The following is a 23,070-nucleotide window of genomic DNA, read 5'->3' on the forward strand; positions in this document are numbered from 1 at the left end:
GCATCATAGTAATCTTTAATTCTGTAACTAGTAGGTAGAATTCTGAGTATTCTTCCCTGCATTGATAATCATTTTATATATTATTTTCCAGGTTTATCCAATTCTCACACACCTGTGAGACCCCCTAGTACCTCTAGTACTGGCAGTCGAGGCAGGTGAGTTTTAACATTGTTAGTGGTGTTTTTTTCTCTTTTTTATTAAGAAAAATTTTAAACATGTATTTTAATAAGAAGAATATTACGTCGAAATCCTATGCTTATCACTCAGCTTCACCAGTTACCAAGTTATTTTTATTTCTTCTGTACTCCCATACATTTCCCCCTACTCTGAATTATTTTGAAACAAACCTCAGACATCTTATCATTTTACTTGGACTGTTTCAATGTATATCATTTGAAGAATTTAAAAAATTTATAACCACAGAACAATTGTTGCACCTAAGAAAAATTTATTAGCTAATTCTTTAACATCAGTAGAGATCGAGTTACAGATTTCCCAATTTTTCTCATCCCTTTTTAATAAATGGTTTCTTTAAATTGCATTAAAATAAGCTGTATGTACATTGCCATCTGCAGATACGTTGAGGTCAAAATCAGATTGTATGTTGAAGAAACATTGTTTCTCAAAACAGTTTTCCCCACCTTGTCATTTAAATATGCTACTTGCTGTTTTTTCCCCTCTGTATTAATAATTTCGATGAGATTTGATCAGATTTAGGTTTGATTTGGGGGAAGGTTGGGTAGGAAGAATACTTCATTGGTGGTGTCGAGTACTTCTGTCAGGGCACGTAATGTTTGGTTGATTCTGTGACAGCAACCATTAATGATCATTGCCTAGCTTTTTTTTTTTTTTTTTTTTTTACTGGTTGAAAATAATGATATTTTAATGTGTTCTTTCTTTTTGTTTACTGGTGTAATCTATTTCTGTAAAGGAAATTTTTGTGTCATAATAATGAGTTGGTTCCCAGCACCTTCCAACAGTGACCCAATGAGATTTTTTATCGTTACCTTTATGAGCTCATAAATTTAAACATTTTATATGTTCTAAACTATTATAGATGTTATTTTTATTGGGTTAAATTATTCCCTGTTTGGCTGTTTGGCTCCTTAGCTCCTTAGTCCTTTGGTATAACCCCAGTAGTCTTTGAAAACTTCCTTACTCCTGTTACGAGATGATGTTCCAGGTTTGTCTTATAGATTTCCTGCCTCAGGCCTACTGATCACCATATCTTTAAGAAATCTTGGTTGTGTTAATAAGGAAATAGTGCTTGGAGACAGTCTTCTGGGCATTAGGGGCACTCATTGCTACTTAAATTGTTTCTTATGCCTTTTTGGTGGACAGGTTTAAGAAATGGGGCTGGTGTGTGGAGTGTGTTAACATAAAATAGAATAAATGTTGGCTGATTTTTAGTTTGAATAATTTAGTGCAATGTAAGAAAGACTTAAGATACATGAATTACTTTCTTAAATAAACTTTTTAAAACATTTTTTTATTTTGAGAGAGACAGAGATAGCACAAGTGGGGGAGGGGCAGACAGGGAGGGAGGGCCTCCATGGGGCTCTAACTCAGGAATCTGTGAGATCATGACCTGAGCCTAAACCAAGAGTTGGCCGCTTAACCAACAGAGCCACCCAGGTACCCCTGAAGGTTTATCGTATTTGGATGTGCGTGTGTGTGTGTGTGTGTGTGTGCGCGCGTGCACGCATTCTGAAGACGGGTGCTATTAAAATACTTGCTTGACTTTTTAATTACGCTTTAAATAATCAGTACTTTTAGAGGAAAGTACAGATTGAAAAAGGTGTTCATTCTCAGTAGCAGTACGGTCTTACCAGTTTCTTCTCACTTCTCTTGCCAGTGGTTTTACTTTGTGGTTTAGATAGAACTGATTAGTCATATACCTGTCCTCTTAGCCTATCATTTTGTTGATTCAAAAAAGGGTATTCTGGGTTGTTGACTACTTGTTAAACCCTTCTCCCAATTTCCTGCCCTCAAAAGCTAAAATAGAGTTTCCTTTGAGGAGGCTTTATGAACCACTGTTATTAATGCTGTTTTCTACAGATGTTTGGGGGCAGAGAAGAATTGAAAATGCTTTTATTATTATTTTTTAATGTTTTATTTATTTTTGAGAGAGAGTGTGAGCAGGGGAGGGGCAGAGAGAGAGGAGGACGGAGGATCCGAAGTGGGCTCTGCACTGACAGACAGCCTGATATAGGGCTTGAACTTACAAACTGTGACCTGAGCTGAAGTCAGATGCTCAACCGACTCAGCCAACCAGGTGCCCCAAAACTGCTTTTATAAAGAAAAGCAATCACTGATATTCCATATTAACTAGCCTGGGAAAATTGTTATTTACTAGACTTCTTAAATGATTTAGCATAAGTGTCTCACACCATAAAATACATTTTTAGGGTCTTTTCATAGTTTGATCTATGTTTTTAAAGAATTTGAGGCTAACCTTGTATCATACTTCTCTTACTTGCATTATGAGTATCCTTCTAGAAATACATTGTCTATCATTTTCACTTTAATGAGCATTACTTTTCATAGAATTGGTTTTATATACATTATACAATCAAACATAGGTGACATTTTTTGTTTTTTATTAGCTGTGGGTCATCAGGAAGAACTGCAGAGAAGACAAGTCTTAGCTTCAAGTCTGATCAAGTAAAGGTCAAGCAGGAACCTGGGACTGAAGATGAAATATGTAGCTTTTCAGGAGCTGTGAAACAGGAAAAGACAGAGGATGGCAGGAGGAGTGCATGCATGGTAAGCTCCCATTGGGGTCCGTCAGGGATCTAAGGAGGCCACTGCACGGGTTCTTCCGTCTCTGCATTTTAGACTCTGCATGTTGTTTAGTTTTGAATATTTATGCTTGTAACCCAAGTTTTTAATCGCAGTGTCTGCTATAATGTGTCACAAAAGATTTAATTGTATTAAGGACTCATTTGAAATGATCTTTTAGTATGTAATTGGTTAGTATTTTTGCCATGATTCTAAATCGGGTTCTGTATTGTTCTGACTTTATTAATAATCATCTCAGTAGTCACACTGAGTCTCAGGCCACAAAAGATCCCTGACTGTTTTCCTGGATCTGTCAGCTCAGGATTAAGACTGCTGATGTGAAAGAAGTTTAATGATCAAAGAGTTTTGTGATGGGAAGATTGCTTTTGGTTTATGAATTTATTAGCTAGTGTAGAGTTTTTCAGATAGAACATTTTATTAAATGTATAATATAGAATGAAGGAAGGCCACCTCACAAACATACACGCGCCCAAATATTGGTCTTGGCTTTTTCTTCCTGCCCAGGCTTAAGTGTCATTTTCTACACAGTTGGCACATAGAAATTTCAAGTAGGAGGATTAGCATATTTATTTAACACAGTATTTGTATATTTAGAGAGCAAAGGGATTTAAAGTTGGCCTTCATCCAATACCTGGCTGGGAAAATGCCCCCAGAAAACCGGGTGCAAAAGGGTGGTGAAAGATTTCTTTTACAATTATCAGAATCTTCCAACTTTAGTAAAATGATAAGTAGGCAGAGTAACATTTCTTGGAAGATATGCAACAGAGTCTTATGTGAAAATAGGGTATCAAAGTCAGCTCTTTGTAGGAAAAGTATAATCCTATGCTCTCTTTCCAGTCAATGTGCTTAGCAGCTTAATTAATTTTCTTATTATCCACGTGAACCAATATTAGAAAGTATTCTATAAAATCATAAATTAACATGCCTAAATAATTTGGGGTTATTTTCATTCTTTTATGTCATAATGCCATTTCCAAATTCATTTTAAATTATGTCAGTGTATATGTATGTGTATTGCCATGACTTTTAAGTTACATGCACATACTGCATACAATAAGGATTAAATGATTCTTCAAGAGGGGCGCCTGGGTGGCTTATTCAGTTGAGCCTCCGGTCTTGGTCTCACGGTCATGAGTTCAAGCCCCATGTTGGACTCCACGCTGGACATGAAGCCAAGTTAAAAAAAAAAGAAAAAAAGATTCTTCAAGAATTTGTCCTTGTTTTGTTGTAGTTGAGCAGTCCCGAGAGTAGCTTGACACCACCTCTCTCAACCAACCTGCATCTAGAGAGTGAGTTGGATGCATTAGCAAGCCTGGAAAACCATGTGAAAACTGAACCTGCAGATACAAATGAAAGCTGCAAACAGTCAGGGCTCAGCAGCCTTGTTAATGGAAAGTCCCCGATTCGAAGCCTCGTACACAGGTCGGCAAGGATTGGAGGAGATGGCAACAGCAAAGACGATGACCCAAATGAAGACTGGTGTGCTGTCTGCCAAAATGGAGGGGATCTCTTGTGCTGTGAAAAATGTCCAAAGGTCTTTCATCTAACTTGTCATGTTCCAACACTTCTTAGCTTCCCAAGGTACCAGTGAAATACTTGACTTTTTTTGTTCTTGTTTATATAAGCTGAAAGCTAAAAACCAGAAAGTTCTTCATGCAGATGGGCTTCCTAAGCAATGCACAGTATTTCTGTAAAACAGGGGGCCTGTTACTCCTTTGGTATTACCTTCTAGAGAAACTAACAGCTGAATGGTAAAATGTCCAAGATGTAAATAGTGTGATAAAAAATAGACTGTTTCCTGGCCTTCAGTTTGTACTTGGCATAAGCGAAGTAGATAAAACTCTAAATTATGAGAGGTAGGGGTCTGGGATGTTGGAGAAGTTAGTTGATTTCCTGTTGAAGCTGAATTTTTTTATCTATTGGAATCAGTCTTAACAGGGTCTACAATAATTTCATTTAAGAATACTATTTAGTTAGAGGCAGCTCTATTGGATCTTTACCCAGAACTTCCTTTTCTAATGTTTGGAAGCTCTCAAAAGGCATTTGAAAGAAAAAACAAGTACTTTGTAAAAACACCTTCAAACCTTGAGTTTTTTAGTTCTGTCTTCCTCTTGACCACAGAAGCCGGTAGTTGGTAGTGCCAGCCCAAAGCATTATGTGCAGATTTCTCAGACTTTTCCTTCTGTCATTTAGCTGGAATGTCTTCCAGTCATGAACTTTGGAATGGAGAGTTACTGAATTCCTTATTTAGAAGAGAAGAACTTGGGATGAAGATAAATAAAGATTGGGGGAAATATGAGCATTGTCCTCATACTCTTTGACCCCCTGGCAGCTCTATATCTGGTTTCAAGCATTAAAACATTCATTGGTGAGCATTCAAGGCAGGCTGGTGTTACTAGCTAACACAGTGGGACAAACGTGCTGGGTTGGGTTACAAAATTTGTGGACTGGTCTTAATTCTGTAGTGAACTAATTTAGCTTGCAAGGTTCACACATTTTCATGGATTAGTTTCATTTCTTAAGTGGTAGAGTGGGGATTCGAAGAGCTCTTTTTCATCCCTTCCAGTTAACAAGTTGTGCTCAAGCCATTTTTGTCTCCAGCTGATTTCAGAGACCGCTTTCTCCCTTCCCAAACCTTTACCCCCAGATTTCCTTTTAAGTGACAATAATGTTCTTGAGAAAGCTCAGCTTTTTTTCTGCCTGTAGATACAACATTCACATTTCCTCTCAGATTCCTTAGAAGCAATGATTTTAGTTGAATAAATACTACCTGTTTTGAAAATTTCAACCTTTGGATTAGAAAAGTGGTGGATATGTATAAACAGTGCCGGAATATTTTTCTGAAGAATCTTAATTCTTACCTAAGTCTTAGGAGGTATAGTCATTTGCCAGAGATGTAATAAGGGCCTTCTTTCACTTTGCTCTTTTATAAAAGGAAAGCATTGGCATTTTGGTGTTATAATTAAGTCATTTTATATTTTTCTTCCCTTTGAGTAGTAACATCTACCGGAATGTTAGAATTTTGCCACTGGATGCTTTCTCTCAAAGGCTGATGCTTTGGAAAGAATTGGAACTGTTGGCACAGACCAGTACAATCTCTAGACTTAAAATTTATTTATGGTGGGGGAGAGAAGGGGAGAATTATTGGGAGTGAATCCTTTTGGAATTTATGGTTTGATGGAAATCCTGATGTAAACAAACTATAGACTGAGCAGGTTTTAAAAGGTAAGGGGTACATATACCTATGTGTGCTTGCACTTAGAGAGTTGTATGTGTATTCGTGGCTTTTGACTGGCCATGAAGAAGAAGAATTTTATTTTTGGCATATTTATTACATGCCAAAACAGTATTGGATACCCCAGGAATTCCGTAAACTGTATTCTTTCCTTATTCATGAGTTGGGGTCGTTGTGAGGTAATACTGGGGTTGACAGTCTTATGCTACAGGTACTGATCATCAGCTTTGTGCTAGGAAGAGGTCCCGTTTGAAATGCAGGGATACCAGTTTTATAAAGCTTTCTAGAAAGTAATTAGTTAAAGACTGGGGAACGTTTTGGGAAGCTTTTATCATACAACTTCCCTTTTTGAGGTCTGATAAGAATAGAGAGCCTCTCTTCCCCTCAAAAACCAGAAAGGAAAGAAAACAAGCTGGAGACTTAACTCTGGAGAACTGGTTTCTCTCTAGAGTGGGTTTTGTTAAAATTACATGAACTAATTGCCTGTTTCCCTCTTTAGTGGGGACTGGATATGCACATTTTGCAGAGATATTGGGAAACCAGAAGTTGAATATGATTGTGATAATTTGCAACATAGTAAGAAGGGGAAAACTGCACAAGGGTTAAGTCCCGTGGACCAAAGGGTAAGTGTCAAATAAGTTGGATATATTATTAGGGATTCTGTAGTTAATGTGGTTGTGCACCTCCAGATTACCTAGGTAATCTATAAAATTTTGTACAAAATATTGTATGTTGCTTTTATGACTCCTTTGCATTTGTATAGTCAGTAGTAAATAAATTACCTTAGTCTTCATCTAAGAATAAAACCACTGTATCTTCAATAAATTCATTTAAAGTAAAACAGATGAAGACAGCTTCAAAACTAAATTGGAAACAAGACAGTTTGCTTCAGTTATGTGTATTTAGTTAGATAAGTCAATAGGTAGGAGGCATATATGTGTTCAGCTTATTGTAATAATACTTTGTAGTGATAAAGTTCTTTTACTCAAGAATATCTATCTTATTAGGGGAAAAACTATTTCATGAGTTTTCCTTTCTTTTTTGGGACCAGAAATGTGAACGTCTTCTGCTTTACCTCTATTGCCATGAATTAAGTATTGAATTCCAGGAGCCAGTTCCTGCTTCGGTGAGTTGTTTACTTTAGGAAATCCTTGGTGAAGAAGCCCAGTGTAAGACTTAAGAATGAGGGCTCTGGCCCTAAAACTTCTTGTCTCAGGCTTCTTGAATAATTTCCTCAACACTTCCAAGGTTCAGGTTTTCTAATATTATTTCTTACCCCATTTGGATGTTCCAAGGACATGTATGATACCTTTATAGAATGATTTTAGCAAGTACCTGATAACGTTGTAAGTACTAACCTGAAATTTTGAGAGAGCGAGAGAGCACAAGTGGGAGAGAGGTGCAGAGGGAGAGAGAGCGAATCTTAAGCAGGCTCCATGCTCAGTGCAGAGCCTGACATGGAGTTCAGTCCCACGACCCTTCAATCACAGACCGAGCTAAAATCTAGAGTCGTTCGCTCAACTGACCGAGCCACCCAGGCACCCCCCAGTATGAAAATTTATTAGCACTAAATGGATATGAGACTTGTTAAAATTGCACTTTATTTATTAAAATTTCTGTGTGCTGTCGTGAAAACTTAATGAATTTAATTTCTGTGTCCTCTTTTACTTTTAAGATGGACGTAAAGGGATATAGGTATGATGGAAAGAATCTTAGATCAAGCGTCAGAAGACTTCTCCCAGTTCTGTCATCAAACTTGGGGGGAAATTACATAATTTTCTGCCTCAACCTTTTTAATTTTTTAGAGAGCAAGCACAAGCAGGGGGAAGGACAGAGAGAGGGAGAGGGAGACACAGAATCTGAAGCAGGCTCCAGGCTCTGAGCGGTCAGTGCAGAGCCTGATGTGGGACTTGAACCCAAGAACCGTGAGATCATGACCTCAGCCAGAGTCAGATGCTTAACTGACTGAACCGCCCTTGCCTCTACTTTTTTAAACATACAGTGGGAATATTGGACTAAATTTCTAAAACTCCAGTTCTGTGATTCTAGGCTCTGTACCTTGGGGAGAAAATAACCTCTGTATATTAGTTTGAATAAAACTATAAAATGGAATCTTTCACAGTGGCTCTTATCTTTTGAAGATAAGCCCTCTTTTATGAACAGTCAAGATTAGGAAGACTGGAAATTTTGCAAGTCAGTGCTCTTTATCTTAAAGGAGACTGTAAGGAATAAAAGCTCTAAAGGAATATCTGGGGTGGTCAGTGCTTCACAAATGGAATGAGAATATGCTACACACATTTTATTTGCTTACCATCTGTTGAATTAAGATACTATTGAATACCAGGTCTGTTATAGAATATTAAATACTAGACTTGTTAACTGGGTAGGCTCAGAAATGAATTTATTATTTAAAAAAATTTTTTTTAGGGTTTTTAAATTTATTTTTGAGAGAGGGAGAGACGGGGAGGGGCAGAGGGAGACACAGAATCCAAAGCAGGCTCCAGGCTCTGAGCTGTCAGCACAGAGCCGCACACGGGGCTCCAATTCAGGAACTGTGAGATCGTGACCTGAGCCAAAGTGGGACACGTAACCAACTGAGCCAGTCAGGTGCCCCTCAGAAATGAATTTTAAGGCACCAAAGTCCTAGACACAAGGAAGATATTTTGTGCAAATTGTATTCATCTGATACTAGGACGTTTGTCTTCAAGTTCAGGAACGTTACTGTAGAAAATAACTTTCAAACACTTATTTTCATGAACTGTTTAAATAGCTTCTCCAAATTCACTTGTTTCCCAAGGATACAAAGTTTTGGCCAAAAGTTGGGGCCAGAACTCTCCCTGGCATGATCACTAAAGGGTTAATAAAATTTTTATTGTGTTATTTACAGTTTTTCTCCTCTTGTTTTATGTTCAGAGTTCTTTGTGATAAAGTTATATCAAAGATGTTTAATAATAATAATATATTTTGTAATCTTTTTAATTTTCTTTCCTATTTAAAAAAAAAGCAAAAAACAAAAAAAACCTCTTCAGGTGTCCTAAAATTCTGATGAGCCAGATGTGTCCTTAATAGGAGTTGTTGGCTACCCTTACTGATTGCTTTCTTTCCAAATCTCCTTACTAAAGATAGAGCTTTGGGGCCTTCACTAACCATTAAGACTGCCACATATTCTGAATATGATTTGATTTTTATGATATATGATTGGGGCAAAAGATGTAAAAATACATTCACTGTACCCAAAATTTGCAAGCAGCTGGCTCAATAGTTAACATATTTTTCCCCTAAAATCAATAGGCTATGCATTTTTAAATAAAACTGTTTGGCGAATCCTCATCTATCCTTATTTATTTGTTTGTTTAGATACCAAACTACTATAAAATTATAAAGAAACCAATGGATTTATCCACCGTGAAAAAGAAGCTTCAGAAAAAACATTCCCAACACTACCAAAACCCAGATGACTTTGTGGCTGATGTCCGTTTGATCTTCAAGAACTGTGAAAGGTTTAATGAAGTATGTTAGCTTCCAAACTATAAAGTCTTGGATTATTAGGTTTTTTTTGGGGGGGGGGCAGGGGGTTGTTTTATTTTATTTTTCCTGGGAAGAGATTTTTCTAATTTGATTCAAAAATTTTTTTTCTGCTGCAATCAGAAGTAAAATTTGGTTGCATGCACAGCTCCAAAGAAGAAAGTTTACTGTGTATAATTAGATAAGTTAAGAATATTAGTGGATATTCCTTTTTGAACAAGTTGAGAATTGAGATATACAAGTATAGAAAGGAATATATACTTATAGTTAAGTGTATTTTATGGGAAATGATTATAAACAGCCTATATTTGGGGTACATTTAGGATGGGCATTTGTACTGGTTCCTCTGATTTTATTATTAATGTAGGTTAATAATGTTAATCTATTAGATGTAGAACCTTAAAATCATAAACTCATCTCTGGTGGCTCATCTTGAATAGTAGCCCAGAGTATATAATGTTGAGTTTTCTGATCTCAGCAATATGACTTTCATTAACTTTGGTCATACATTTTTTTGAAGAAACAGATGAACTGTCCTTGAGAAAAACTGTGATATGTGACTCTTTCAAAGAAACTGTTTTGTTTTCTTTGGGAAAAATCAGGTCTCTTATTGTTAAGGAAGATTTTCATTATTCTAGGAGAAAAAAATGGAATTGGATAAGAATCTACAAAATCTTTCAAAAGATTATAGAGTATCTTCTTTATTGCTGATGAAATTTGGGTGCCATATGACTATTACTAAAAGTACTTGAATCATTTAAAGTATACTCATAGCTGCCTCTGGAAATATCTAGGTGACCTTTTTAAAATTTGTAAAAAAAAAAAAAAATCCCTATAGGTCAAAAGTATAGTATAGCAATATACCACAGAGAGTATAGTAACACCTTACTCGAAGTTTAATTAATACAGTCCTAAGTTTTGTGTCTTACTTTCTAATCAGCTAGATTATTTTCAAGTAAATTGCTTTTGGGAATTGTAGGCAACCCTTTCGAGGAAGAAGATACATTTTATCTGCTTTAGTAATAGTTAAATAATTTATGATTAACAAATTGCCATACAGATAGAATTCTGATAGGTGGTTTGTTGATGGTTTGACAGTTTTTAAAAAGCAACATTTCTTATGTTACTTGTTTTTTGGTTTTAATTACATTGATGTATTTGGTCCAGGTCCATTTCAGATTGACTTTATTAATTCTGAATTTGAGACAGTTTTTACGGTTTCACAGTAGCTTTAGCACCAGAACTTTGTAAAGAAAGTGGTTCCATGTTCTGTAGTATTTTAGAAAGCACTTAATCTGGTTATAGCAATTTGTTCCCCCTAGTATGGCTGACTTTCGTCGCCAATCCTATGCAGTTTTATAACTTTAGAAAGGATTATAATTTCCCTTTTTTTTTTTGACTCTGGTATCCTTTTTAGATGATGAAAGTTGTTCAAGTTTATGCAGAAACACAAGAGATTAATTTGAAGGTAAGCTTTTCAGACCATGCAAACTTGGTGAAGGAATATGCATTACCAATAGGTGAATATTCCTATCTTTTGCTTGCAGGCTGATTCAGAAGTAGCTCAGGCAGGGAAAGCAGTTGCATTGTACTTTGAAGATAAACTCACAGAGATCTACTCAGACAGGACCTTCGCACCTTTGCCAGAGTTTGAGCAGGAAGAGGATGATGGTGAGGTAACTGAGGACTCTGATGAAGACTTTATACAGCCCCGCAGAAAACGCCTAAAGTCAGATGAGAGACCAGTACATATAAAGTAAAATGACATGAACTTAACTAATTGTTTTAAGGAAAAAAAAAAAAGAAAAAACCCTTTTATTTAAGTGTTGCTGGAATATCCTGCCTACAGTGGGCACCTCCTTGAAGAAGCTGATAGCTCTTACACAGTATTAGATTGAAGTAATGGACAGAAATCACTTCTTGTCAAGAAAGGGGGGAGACAACTCTATTTGCAATTTCAAAAGCAAAACAAAAAGGAAAAGCAAAATGATCTGAAGATTTCTGTTACTAAAGAGGGTGGTTCTTTAGAATGGTAGATACTGGTCATCATGTGCTATTGATTGGTGCAGGATACTGGGTGTACAAGTAAATACTTGATGGTCCTGTTGCTCGTGTCTGTTTGGACAAGAGCACACAGTTATTAAAAACAACTTTCATGCTCCCCTTCCACACACGTACATACTGGTTTGTTTTCTAATTAAAATCAAAGTTACTCAGATTCCACTTTGATGTCAGTGCAGATGTGCATTGAATCATGCCATTATATTTGTTCTCACTTTGATGCTGTTGGGCCTTAGTTTTTATATTGGTTTAAAGAACTCAACAGCAGTTTTATTTTCTATTTATACTTAGAGTCTAGGAAACATCATCGATCATCATTTAATCAGTTTTAATGGTCTGCTGAAATAAATATGGTAACTTTTCAGTGGCTGATCACGTGGTAGTCATTTCCAGAAAAACCCTTCCACAGAATTGCACTTCCTAGTCGGATCATCCGATCGTACAGTTACTCCCATCAAAGGTGGAATGTTTGTTTCAAAATTAATGTAGTTTTCATTTAAATTTGTTTGAGAAGGTGACAACTGGCTCTTACCCAGTCTTCCTTTGTATCAGTTTTCTGATAGACCACTATTGGCAAACAGTAATCTGTCAACTACCAAATGTGTAAAATTTTCTGTATTTCACTTTGTCTTATTTGTAAATAGTGAACTAAAACTTCTGGCAGATCAGCAACATTTGCTGAGCCTGTTTTTTAAGCTAATGTGTATTCTTACTAATGTTCCTATCAAGAATGGATTTGTAATATATGCTGTCTATTTCTAATGTTCACATTCATATTTTGAGGTTCTATCTTATTTTAATAGAGAACAGACTTCTCAGAAAATCTTCAGAAGCAGCTTATTATTAAATATCAAACTATTGAAATAAACCCGGTGGGGTTAGATTACTCATCTGTCCACCAAGTGGGACATTTGCATGGACTGGGGGCTTAACGGACTTAGAAGAGGCCTGTAAGTAAATCCTGAAAATGAGCCAATCCCCACTTGAATGGTTACTGGAGTAAACCCACCTTTACTACCCTGCGTTCAGCACCCGAGGCAGATAAACCACCTTGGCTCGGTTTTGTTTTTCTTCTCTTCATTTGTGATGCTCAGATCCAAGATGTGTGTTCTAGACTGTGTATGGGCTTCTCTTTTGTTGGATTAAAGAAGTTAGTCCTACTTTTGTATGGACACCTTAGAATATAAAGTGACCAAAATAGAAGACTTGCCATTAGATATTTTTCAGACGTCAGCAGATTTGTGGCAAATCATTTGCCTTTTTAAAAATTCAGCTTATGCAGTTCAGACAGTAGACTACTCAGTAAAAATTATTTGACATAACTGTCTAAGAGGTAAATATTTTTTAGTGCATATTGAATCAAATAAAGTGCTCTAAAGAAATTATTATACAAATTCCTTTGGGTTGTTTTTCTTTTCTTAACAAATGTTGGGGGTAAACATGGATATTATTCAGGCCTTCTGATGGTGTATTTAAGCAGTATTGATTTAATACTGCTGTTGATTTACTTCATTCTGTGGCTTCCTTTCAGCTTCTCTTTCAGTTTTGTTAGAAGTTAGGCTTTAGAACCTACACCGAACTGTTTTATCATTTTACTCAAATTTCAGGTTCTTAAGAATTGTCTTATAAGGGAGAATTGTTTAAAAATGCTTTATTTATGTGCATTTCCCTCTTTCCCACAGCATTTATGATTTCAGTTTATCAGGAGATGTATCTAAGGGCACAGTTTTGGAAAGTGATGAGTAGCAGTATAACTTCCTTTTGTCCATCCATTGATTTCTAGTATTTTATACTTGCTCTTCAGATGAATCCTTTTCATGATTCTTAGATAAGTCTTTTATATAGGTTCTACCAATGGAGGAGAAACTAAAGTTTAAATATTTATTTCTTGATATTTGGGGCCTTAAAAGATAACGTGTTCCCTTTGAAGTTTTTTCATGTTATGTGGAATTTTTGTTTTTTGTTTTTTTTAAGATTGGTTTTTAAAAAGCCACTTTATTGTCAGCATTTAATAGGCTCCATTTCTGTTAATGGAAGGCAATTCATACTACTGAGGATTTACTATTAAGTAAATAACTATCAGCAAACCACCGTTTAAATGAAGGTGTTCAGTTTAGATTTCACTGAAATTTTTTTCTTGTATGTTGATCTCTGTGTTCCTAACTGATTTGTTCAGCCACTAATATAACTGATAAAAAGTATAAAAACTTACATTGACATTCAGATATCTTACATGTTTTTCTATTAATTTATGTCTCAAAAAAGTAAACATTGACTATCAGTTCCTGAAGGCAGTTTGTTTTGATACTCTTTGCATTTGTTATCCTTTGTTAAAAAACAGTACTTTAGATTTGGAGATGTTAAATGTTTCCTTAAAAAAGATTGCAAAGTTTTGCAATACCTGAGTTCCCGTCTCCCATCAGAACACTAAGAATAAAGTGTTCCTCAGTCTGTTCTGCTGGCCTAAATTTGCATTATTTTTTATTTATTTTATTTTATTTTATTTTTTTTTTAGCATTTGGCTCAGTTGATTCACTGAGTAAAGGAATTGTTTTGCAAGGTGAAACATGTACGTGTTCCAAAGTATGGTTAAGTTGTAGGTCATGCTCTATATTACCACAGATCATTACCACAGAGATGATAAGGTATTGGATCCCCTGTTGAAATTATTCTTTTTGGAATCAACAAGGTACTTTCTGATTTCTATGTCTTATATAAGAGAATTTTAAATAATATTAAAGTCAGTTAATTCTTTTTGTTGTAACAGTTTTTGAGGTTTTTAGTTAATCCAAAGAAATAATGCTTTTAAATAGAAGCAAAAGGTTTATAGTGTGCAAATTGTAGATTTATCAATTACCTCAGCAGGTATCCTGCCATGTAATTATTAGTGATTAGTGTTAATAAGCCAGTAGATTTAGGTCTTCTGACTGTGCCCTTGGATTTTGGCCTACTATCTTTATTCAATAATCTCTTAGTATCCACAATGGGAGTAGATGCTGTGGCCCTCTCTCCCTTGGCCTTTTAAGTCCCTTACCCATTCCCCCTCATATAAAACACAGGAAGTATAAAAATCTCATTTCTTGTTGAAGTCAGCACTGCTTATTTGCATACTCCGCATTGGATCGGTGAGTAGTTTTATAAAATCCACCCACCCCAACTCTCCTAATCAAAACAATCAAATTCTTAATTCATACCGTCTGTATTAATAATCTGCTGAAGATGATCCAAGGTTTTCAAAGTGTATCAGTTTAATCTTGAACTGAACCTTGATGCTTTCTTTTTCTTTTTCTCTCAGTTCTCTCCTCCTCGATAAAGCAATAACACTGCTTTAAGTCTGTTGCCTGATAGGCATGTCATAGTCCTCTCCCGGATGGTGATTTTATAGGAAAGTTTGTATGCATATCACCCAGTCTATCTTTTAAAAAGTAAGAAATTTAAATGTATGCTGGAGCTTACGACAATATATTGTGGCATTTTATTTTAAAAATTGGGGAAAGTTGCATATTTTTTTAAAAGTAGGTATTTGAGTAAAAAAAAAAATTGAAGGTACTTTTTTAAGAAAAAAAAATTTATATGCCACAGTTTACATAGACATTTCAGATTTCAACATGTACTCTTGGATATAATGGTTTCTTTTACTTGGGCCAAAATGCATGTAAAGCATATCTTTCATCTTAGTTCCTTGTGTTTGCCTCCGTGGTCTTTTATATATTTTTTATTGTAGCTGAGAAAGTTATCTTCAAAAACAGTCAATTTGGATATATTTGTCACGATCATACTACAAAATGTACGAAATTAAGTTTGGCCCTTTTCTAGCAAGTAATCTTTAAAGTTAAAAATGCTGTTCTTTTAAGTTCACCAAATTCGTATGTGGGAAGGCACTGAGATGATTTTGTAAGTGCCACTGCAATATGCCCTTTCAGGTGTGGCCTAATTTCCAGTCTTAAGAAGGAAGTGCTTGTCTGCTCCTGGTCTGAAAAATGTAGGCATTTACTATGTTTTAAATCACAGTGAAACATGTATATAAGCCTATAAAAACGGTATGTGCAATCTGAAAGCCTGTTAATTTTCTATGTAGACATACACACGAAAGGGTTAAAATCACAGCCTTACTAGTTCCTTGCTTCCAGTATTTCAACTGGTCTCCTCCCCTCATTATTATTATTATTATTACTACTACTATAACTACTATTATTTTTGCACATAACTAACTACCCTTCAATATGATTCTTAAAGAAAAAGTGCTGTTTCTGTGGTATTGTATTCTCTAAATAATCATATTTAATTTTTTAAAACAAGGTTGCAGTTTCTAATTGTTCCGTTCCTGTGTTTTTTGCTGGTGTGTATTAAAAGCAAGATTTTCTTTTTCATGGTTATTTAATACATTAGCTGCCTGTAAATATTTCTTGTTATAATGCTCTGGAATGTGTTGTAGAAGTTGTATTAGATTAGTTTAAAGCCTTGTTTGAAAGCCACATTGTTTTGGTTATTTCTATTAAATTAGAAAATTGAAAAAGTTTGCAAATGAATTCCTTTTTTTCTTCCTCTTTGAGTTGAGATTTAGTCATTTAAATGTATTTGAAAAATGTATACTGTGTGCCAGGCACTGGAGTTATAGAAGTGAAAAAATCAAACACAGTCCCTGCCTTCACAAGCGCTTAGACTCTATATGAGACTGATGAGTGCTCTGATCGGGATCAACACAGAAAAGAGTAGGAACACATGGGACAGGATCTAACACCTAAGTTCATTGGTTGGTGTAGCGATCTCTTTCACTCATAAAAATGTGATGACAGTGGACCAGGCAAAGAGAGCGTGAAAAGAGAATAAAATATAGAGAAGTCTGAAAATGAAAGAGAATATGTATAGAAGTTCATTTGGAGCAGAGCGTAGGTTGGAGTAGTAAAATACTAAGCTGGAGAAATGAGCCAGAGTCTTTTTTCTTTTTTTGATGTTTGTTTATTTATTTTGAGAGAGGGCGTGTGTGCATGTGCAAGCAGGGGAGGGGTAGAGAGAATGGGAGAGAGAGGGAATCCCAACAGGTTCCACGTTGTCAGCACAGAGCCCAACATGGGGCTTACACTCACGAACCATGAGATCATGACCTGAGCCGAGATCAAGAGTCGGACACATAGCAGACTGAGCCACCCAGGTGCCCTGAGCCAGGGTCCTATTTAAGCAGTGCCTGGGAAGTCTTGTTAAAGGGTTTAAGTGCTTTCACTGAGGGCAACTAGGAGCCCCTGAAGAATTTTAAGCAGGATAGGGCTTGTGGAGTTGATATAATCAGACTTGCCTTCTTGAAAGTAAGTTTGTTTTCAACTATAAAGAATGGATTATGGAGAATGTTAGAAGTGGAGAGTGGTAGGCTGTGAATAATCCAGGTGAGCCCTAAACCAGCTATTAAACCAGCTATTTGGCAGTGGTGATGGAAAATCATCAAATTTTAGATTTAGAAAGTAAAACAGACCAATAATGGAGGCCAGGTGGTTACCTTAGGCATATTTTATATAACACCTATTAAAATAATAAGGAATGGAAGAAAGGATATGGGGATATGTTGAGTTTAAGGTACCTATAGAACATTAAGGTGCAGATGTCCATTGTTCTGGTGTTCATGAGAAATAACTAGGCTGCAGACCAAGCCTGTAAGATCATCCATCAGGAATCCTGTTTTATTTATCACTGAGTATGGCTAGCACATGATAGGCATTCAGCAAACAACTGTCAAAAGTTGAGCCATTAGCATAGTAATTGTTATATAAATGTAAGAATAAATAAATGTAAATATGTAAGAATAAATAAATGTAAGAATATGATATTGCCTAGGAAATTTATAGAATGAAAAGAGTAGAATACTTATGATAGCAGAGGAAACATTGAAGGGGAGCTATATAAAAAAAGATTTCACAAGAAAACTGGAATAGTCATGGAAGAAAGGCAGAGGAGCCATGATGGAAAATGAGAGAGAGGTTTCATAAGGGGTTTCAAAAGGAGCATCATTGATACCAAGTTTTAGAGCAAGAGATGAGGTAAAGGTAAGGTGGCCACTGAATTGAGCAATATAGAAGCCATTGATGACCTTGAGCTATTCCACTTTGAGCAGCAGTAAGAATATAGTGGGTTAGATGAATGATTGAGTGTAGATTGTTTTTCAAGAAATTTGACTTTGGCTTTTCTTTAGGTTATGCAGAACTACGGCCATGAATAAACAAGTGGAATATCAGAGTTGAACTTCCAAATTGTTACCTTTCTGAATGCAATTTGTGTACTGGAAAAATGATGAGTTTTGGCCAATGGGTCACTTGAACCCTTTGGTTTGAACTGGCAAACTAAAGCTTACCTGTATGAACTCTGAGTTTCACTTTATTTATTTGTGAAATGAGGATAGTTATATGTAGCTCATGGAATTAATACAGACAAGAGGTCATTTATAGCGCAAGGTTGGCACTGGTAAGTTATCAACCCTTAGTTCCTTTTTCCTATTTCTTCTTCCTGCTTTTGCCATGAAAAAGGGGCAGGTTAGAAATACAATTTCTCCTTTTTTACTAATGGGATGAGAAAAAAATATAGATGCAGGACCCCAAAATTTTTAGATCTGTCCTCAGCTCTTAAATATTTAGGTTGTCTTTCACTAATTTAAATGAGGCTTAGACTTGTAGACTCCAACAGACACTCAAGTTGGGCTCTAGATTTCTAATAAATGCAAAAATGAATTGGTAGGATACACATCTAATCCAAGGCTTTGTCTCAGGTTTCTCCCTTTTGTGGCCTCAGGTGGTGGTAAATATGTCACTATTCTTTCATTTATAAAACTTACTGTTGATGATCTATAAAGGCAGTATATAGGGACATCTGTTTCTGACAATATGGCAGACTACATCCCCTGAGGAACCCTTCTAATGGTAATAAAACATCTGAAATGTTGGATAAGATTCATTCAAAACAAAACAAAAACTTTAAATGTATTGCTGAGCCAGCAAAGAAGGAAGATACTCAAAGCTGTAGCTTAAGCCCAATTTTTCTCCTTCCTTCCCTTCCTTCCCTTCCTTCCCTTCCTTCCCTTCCTTCCCTTCCTTCCCTTCCTTTCCTTTCCTTTCCTTTCCTTTCCTTTCCTTTCCTTTCCTTTCCTTTCCTTTCCTTTCCTTTCCTTCCTTCCTTTTCTTTCCTTCCTTTTCTTTCTTTCAAAAAGCAAGTGCCAGTCTTAAGCTTTGATTGCCAAGGCATCCACTTCAAAGACAACTCTGACCAAACACATTGCCAACCACACAACTAGATAAAGAGCCAGGCTACCTTTTCCCACTGCGGCTCCTTTGATTTAGAAATCTTGGTTGATTTCTGTAAGGGACCATTTGACCCATTTGTCTTTTCTCCACACACTAAGTTCCTGCACCCATGTTTTAAATTCACCCGTAAAGAGTAAGCCCACAAAAGCCTAGACCCCCCCCACCCCCAACCCCAGTAAATGCAGAACCCCTGGTCTTGTTTGTACCCCCATCTCTCTCTGTCCCTAGCTTTTTGCAACCTTGATATGTGGGCCAAGGTATACTGTGTAATTTCCAGCTCTTGTAAGTAAATAAACATTTATTTCTTCAGTTTCCTGATGGTTGTTGCTGAAGTGTCTTGCAACCATAATAAGAACCACAAGGGCCAGTCCAGTCACAACATTAGTTATTGGTAGGTTGAGACCAGTACAAAACAAAGCTTCATTTTATCATCTGTAGCATTTTTACCAAAAATATTTGACAGTCTAATCATGTAAAATAATTAGACAAACGTGCAATGTAGTACATTTACAAAGATGCCTGGTGTGAATTTTTAAAGTAACTGTTGTATGAAACAGGTGGGGAGACTGTTAATCAAAAAATAGCATGTAATACAATAACTTAGATTTGATCTTGAATTAAATAACCCTTATAATTAAAGCCATTTTAGAGACATCTGTGGAAATTTGTAGATGAATTCTTAATGATATGGAATGTTTAATTTTCTTAGGTGACAATGATTTTGTGCTTATACAGGAGTAAGTCCTTTTTCTTAGGAAATGCATGCTGAAATATTGAGGAAGGAAGTGTCATTATACTACTTTCAAATGGTTAGGCAAAATGTGTGTGTATAAAATATATATGGAAGATAGTGTTGATGTGGTAGAATAACAACTGATGAATCTTCGTGAAAAGTAGATGGGGTGTTTATTGTATTGTTATTCCAAATTTGGGGAGACTTGAAAGTTGTCCAAATAAGGTTCAGTGGGTGTGGAACCAAAAGCATGAATCTCAAGAAGTGTTGAAGAGGACAGTTGCCCCACAGGCTCTGCCAGTCCTTGTGTCCTAAAGACTTTGGAATGGGCTAAGTAAGCTTTAAAGGAGACAAAGCATAGGGCTAACATAAGTTTGAACTGAGGCAGATACTCTTCCCAAACCTGGTACTTCAAAATATGACACACTTAGTGAAAGAATGAGCCAGGATACCCTATCTCAGGAGAGAAAGAAAACTGGGTGGAGGGAAGAAAAACAATCTCCCTTGAGATTTGGCGTCTACAAGCTGACATCTAAAATAGGTTTGGAACCAGACTTATACTGCCTATGTCAGAAAAATGCAAGAATTTAAAGTGATTTGTATTTGCTAATAATAGCATAAGGGAGGGCCGCCTGGGTGAAGCAGTTAAGCATCCAACTTCTGCTCGGGTCATCATCTCACGGTTTGTGGGTTTGAGGCCTGCTTCAGGCTCTGTGGGGACGACAGCTCAGAGCCTGGAGCCTGCTTCAGATTCTGTGTTTCTGTCTGCCTGTCTCTCTCCCTCTCTCTCTCTTTCTCTCAAAAATAAGTAAATGTTATTTTAAAAAGTAATAGCATAAAGGAGGTGGGTAGGAGTGAAGTTGCATAACAATATTGCAAAAAGGAGGTAACAAATAGAGCTACCTAAGAGTAGTGCTCCTATGTGGAGTTAGCCTAGTATAAATCTGTATCATTCTGATAAGATGTATGTGGTAAACAGAACAATTTTTAAAAATTAAGCAGTGAAAATTCATTAGAGAAAATAATTTGGAAAATACGTGAAGTAAAAGCATTAAAGTAGGAACAGAACAAAAAAAGGCATAGAAAGCAAAAAGTAAAAACGTAGACATCAATCCAACAGTATAATTATTACATATGAATGGATTAAACAACTCAATCAAATTATGGAGATTATCAGACTGGGTAAAAAGACTTGATTCAACTATATATACTGTTTTCAGGAGACACACTTTAGATTAAAAGATACAAATAGAGCAATCCCTATCAAAATAACACCAGCATTCTTCACAGAGCTACAACAAACAATCCTAAAATTTGTATGGAACCAGAAAAGACCCCAAATAGCCAAAGCAATCTTGAAACCAAGGCTGGAGGCATCACAATTTCAGACTTTAAGATGTATTACAAAGCTGTAATAATCATCAAGACAGTGTGGTCCTGGCACAAAAACAGTCACACGAATCAATGGAACAGAATAGAGAACCCAGAAATAGACCCACAAATGTATGGCCAACTAATCTTTGACAAAGCAGGAAAGAATATCCAGTGGAAAAAAGGGAGTCCCTTTAGCATACGGTGTTGGGAAAACTGGACAGTGACATGCAGAAGAATGAACCTGGACCACTGTCTTACACCATACACAAAAATAAACTCAAAATGGATGAAAGACCTAAATATAAGACAGGAAGCTGTTAAAATCCTAGAGGCGAAAACAGGCAAATGCTCTGACCTCGGCTGCAGCAGCTTCTTAACGTGTCTTTGGTGGCAAGGGAAACGAAAGCAAAAATGAACTATTGGGACCTCGTCAAGATAAAAACCTTCTGCAAAGTGAAGGAAACAATCAGCAAAACTAAAAGGCAACCGACAGAATGGGAGAAGATACTTACAAATGACATATCAGATAAAGGGTCAGTATCCAAAATCTATAAAGAACTTACCAAGCTCAACATCCAAAAAACAATCCAGTGAAGAAATGGGCAAAAGACATGAATAGATTTGCCAAAGAAGACATCTAGATGGCTAACAGACACATGAAAAGATGCTCAACATCAGTTCTCATCAGGGGAAAAAAATCAAAACCATAATGAGATACCACCTCGTATCTGTCAGAATGGTTAAAATTAACTCAGGCAATAACAGATGTTGGCGAGGATGTGGACAAAGAGGAACCCTTTTGCACTATTGATGGTAATGCAAGCTGGTGCAACCACTCTGGAAAACAGTACGGATGTTCCTCAAAAAGTTAAAAATAGAACTACCCTATGACCCAGCAACTGCACTACTAGGTATTTATCCAAAAGATACAGGTGTGCTATTTCAGAAGAGCACATGCACCCCAATGTTTATAGCAGTGCTATCGACAAAACCAAAGTATGGAAAGAGCCCAAATGTCCATCGACAAATGAATGGATAAAGAAGATGTGTACACACACACACACACACACACACACACACACACACAATGGAGTATTACTTGGCAATCAAAAAGAATGAAATCTTGCCATTTGCAACAACATGGATGGAAGTAGATAGGGTGTATTATGCTGAGTCAAATTAGAGAAAGACAAATATGGTTTCACTCATGGAATTTAAGATACAAAACAGATGAACATAAGGGAATGGAAGCACAAATATAAAAGTGGAGAGGGCCAAAACATAAGAGTCTCTTAAATATAGAGAACAAATGGAGGGTTACTGGAGGGGTTATGGGAAGGGGGATGAGTTAAATGGATAAGGGGCACTAAGGAAGACACTTGATGCAATGAGCACTGGGTGTTAAATGTAGGGGATGAATCACTGGAATCTACTCCTGAAATCTTTATTGCACTATATGCTAACTAACTTGGGTGTGAATTTAAAAAACAAAAACAAAAATTTTATATGCAATAAAAACTTGCACATTAAAAAAAATAAAAGATACAAATAGATTGAAAGTAATAGCAGGAAATAAGTCATATCCTGCAAACAGCAATCACAACAAAATCTTATGGGCATTTTATAATGATGTAAGTGTTAATTGACATCAGGGCGATTTTATAGTTCTAAACATATATACGCCTAATAACAAAGGACCAGAATACATGAAAACAAATACAGAGATGAAGGGAGAGTTAACTACAACCATAATGGTTGGAGACTTCAATATCCTACTTTTCAATAAGGGATAGAAAACTAGAACAACAAAACAAGATAACACTACAAACCAACTGATCTAATAATAGACATCTGTAGAACACTCCTCTCAACAGACAACAGATATACATTCTTCTCAAGTGTACATGGAACATTCTCCAGGATAGGTCATTTGCTAAGCCATAAACCTCAATAAATTTAAGAGAATAGAAATAGTACAAAGTATGTTCTCCAACAGTGGAATGAAATTAGGAAAAGCAGGAAAAAGGTTGAGAAAATCACAAATAGGTGGAATTATT

General features: G+C 36.2%; 1 protein-coding gene across 2 annotated transcripts in view; it reads left to right on the top strand.

The window, feature by feature from the left end:
• Positions 1–16,148, top strand: part of TRIM33 (tripartite motif containing 33) — a 128,507-nt gene extending 112,359 nt beyond the window's left edge. The window contains exons 13-20 of one of the 2 annotated variants that reach the window (XM_047082561.1): positions 92–155; positions 2,607–2,766; positions 4,034–4,383; positions 6,537–6,660; positions 7,089–7,163; positions 9,395–9,547; positions 10,980–11,030; positions 11,110–16,148. In XM_047082561.1, coding sequence (XP_046938517.1) covers positions 92–155; positions 2,607–2,766; positions 4,034–4,383; positions 6,537–6,660; positions 7,089–7,163; positions 9,395–9,547; positions 10,980–11,030; positions 11,110–11,322 — 1,190 coding nt within the window. In that variant the 3' untranslated portion in view covers positions 11,323–16,148. The remainder of the gene's footprint in view (positions 1–91; positions 156–2,606; positions 2,767–4,033; positions 4,384–6,536; positions 6,661–7,088; positions 7,164–9,394; positions 9,548–10,979; positions 11,031–11,109) is intronic. The other variant, XM_047082562.1, reaches the window with a different exon arrangement.
• Positions 16,149–23,070: the final 6,922 nt, after the last annotated feature.

This window comes from Lynx rufus, unplaced genomic scaffold (assembly GCF_022079265.1).
Source record: "Lynx rufus isolate CCGP_SWC_20201006 ecotype Redwood Valley unplaced genomic scaffold, mLynRuf1.p SCAF_2, whole genome shotgun sequence".
NCBI lineage: Eukaryota > Metazoa > Chordata > Mammalia > Carnivora > Felidae > Lynx > Lynx rufus.